The following is a 2,342-nucleotide window of genomic DNA, read 5'->3' as shown; positions in this document are numbered from 1 at the left end:
TGTGTATGTATGTATATATATATGTATGTATGCATGTATGTATGCATGTATGTAAGAATGTATATGTATATGTATGTATGTATATATATATATATATATATATATATATATATAACTTCGTTCTAGTTCACCTCGAATGCCATCTACTGTAGACTTTTGCATACATCAGCGTGTCCCCGGATATAGCAATATACATATATATACAGCTTGGCACGTGTGCATACTCCATATTTGATGCGTAATAACGAGCTGTTACCAATCTCTCAGTCCCTACCCAAACTGTCATGCGTCATGTCACACAGACAGTTCAAATATCACTCAGTTACTCCGGAACAGCATTGTCTATGGCAACGTGATCCCGACCTTTCAGGTGTAGCCCTTATTTTGACTCCCCACATTAAACCGTCTTTCTATTGAGCTATGAACCGTCTTTCTATTGAGCTATGAACCGTCTTTCTATTGAGCTAGAAACCGTCTTTCTATTGAGCTAGAAACCCTAAACCCTAAATTCTATATATAAAAATACAAACCCCTAAACCTTAGTCGACCTTGTTTCAGCCCGCCTAGGGAAGCACATACGATATCACTATCCTGCACTACGCTCAAAACATGACTGTTCAAAATCAATTATCTCGCATATAGCTCTCACCGGCCGTCTTCGTGCCCGCAGTGAAGTGCATGTATTGACATTTCAATCCCACTACTTCCTTCCTTTTTCTTTCTTTCTTTATTTTTGGATACATGCTGACTCTTTCCTTATATGTAAACTGCACCAAATTGGACTATAGGATGGCACCAGAATCACTTGCCGACAAGAAGTTCTCACAGGTACGTACACGCCTAATGAGCTCATAGTGCTATACATTGGAGGAGAACAGCTTGTATCGTTGTGTGTGAGTTCGCTTGTATTGTAGTCCTGGGTAAAGAGCCTTCTTACAAGCATGCACATAACTCATTCGCACATATATTATATTATGGAGAGTGAATGGCTTGTCCAGTTGTGTATATGCATACGTTTGAAATGTCGTGCTGGGTAAGTCGAGATCTTCAAATACGTATTTATAATTGCATCTAGGCGTGTCATGTATATATTCAACTCTTCGTATATACACGCATGTATTGAGTATGCGTACGCAGGGCGTACGGTTATCGGGCCACCTATTGTGCACATGTAGTTGTGCCATTTCACACCATGCTCAACATATACGAACGAAGTGAGAGTATGTATGCAGAAGTATTGTATGATTATCTGTGAGTCGACCATGCGTTGGGTGAGTCGACCATGCGTTGGTTCATGTGTATGATACTCACACACGAACATATGAATGCATATATATGCTTAAGTCTCCAATCTGTATATACACATACAGAATATACTGAACTTATACATACGAAAGTGTACCTACCCTACTAACACTACGCATGCACTCCAATATACTACTCGTGTAGTTCAACATACAACTCATGTACTCCAACAGATTACTCGTGTATTTCAACAAGCTACCCATGTACTCCAATAGGCTGCTCATGTACTCTAACAGGCCACTCATGTACTCCAACGGGCTACTCATGTACTCCAACAGGCTACTCCTGTTCTCAACAAATAACTCATGTTCTCAACAAATTGTCCACGTACTCCAACAGGCCAGCGACGTTTGGTCATACGGCGTCACCATCTGGGGTATGTCTGTGTGCCACTTTAATTGTCTAAGTATGTATCTGAATTCATCAAGAATATATATACCTTCCTACAAAGTTGAAGTATAACATCCGTGCACTATATTTTTTGGGAGGCAAATACTAATTTCGCACATTATTATGCTACAGTCTTTCTTGGCTTTCTACTGCTACGCTGCTCGGTTAGGGTTTAGGGTTAGGGTTTACTATCCATAGACTCTTAGACTAGACTATCCGTTTAGGGTTTTAGTATTAGGGTTTAATATCCCTAAACTCTTAGACTAAACTATCCGTATAGGGTTTTAGGATTAGGGTTTTATATACCTAAACCCTTAGACTAGACTTTCCGTCATATATCTGATAACTAGTTACTACCTCGTGTTATATGCATGATATATAACGTTTAATATTCAACCAAATCGCATCAACTAATCCGCCAACATACTGCCACAACTCATTGCGCAGAGGTGTTCTCGGACTGCAAAGCAATGCCCTATTCGGGGATGAACTACTTCGGCTTGCTCGTTCAACTGAAGAAAGGGGTTAGGTTAGACAGGCCGGACTCCTGCCCTACGGTACGTTGTATAATTCGATATATATATATATATTTATGTATGTATATATATATATGTGTGTGTGTGTGTGTGTGTGTGTGTGTGTGTGTG

At 39.8% G+C, this 2,342-nt stretch overlaps 1 protein-coding gene across 1 annotated transcript; it reads left to right on the top strand.

The window, feature by feature from the left end:
- Positions 1-789: 789 nt before the first annotated feature.
- Positions 790-2,252, top strand: SARC_13361 (hypothetical protein; the record flags this gene model as incomplete). Its single annotated transcript, XM_014292509.1, has 3 exons — positions 790-828; positions 1,450-1,681; positions 2,143-2,252. Coding segments are annotated over 3 exons (381 nt in total), but the record flags the coding sequence as incomplete, so codon positions are not given.
- Between the last annotated feature and the right edge of the window lie 90 nt (positions 2,253-2,342).

Source organism: Sphaeroforma arctica, assembly GCF_001186125.1.
Source record: "Sphaeroforma arctica JP610 unplaced genomic scaffold supercont1.3190, whole genome shotgun sequence".
Lineage (NCBI taxonomy): Eukaryota > Ichthyosporea > Ichthyophonida > Sphaeroforma > Sphaeroforma arctica.
This window is presented reverse-complemented; position numbering and strand designations above follow the sequence as displayed.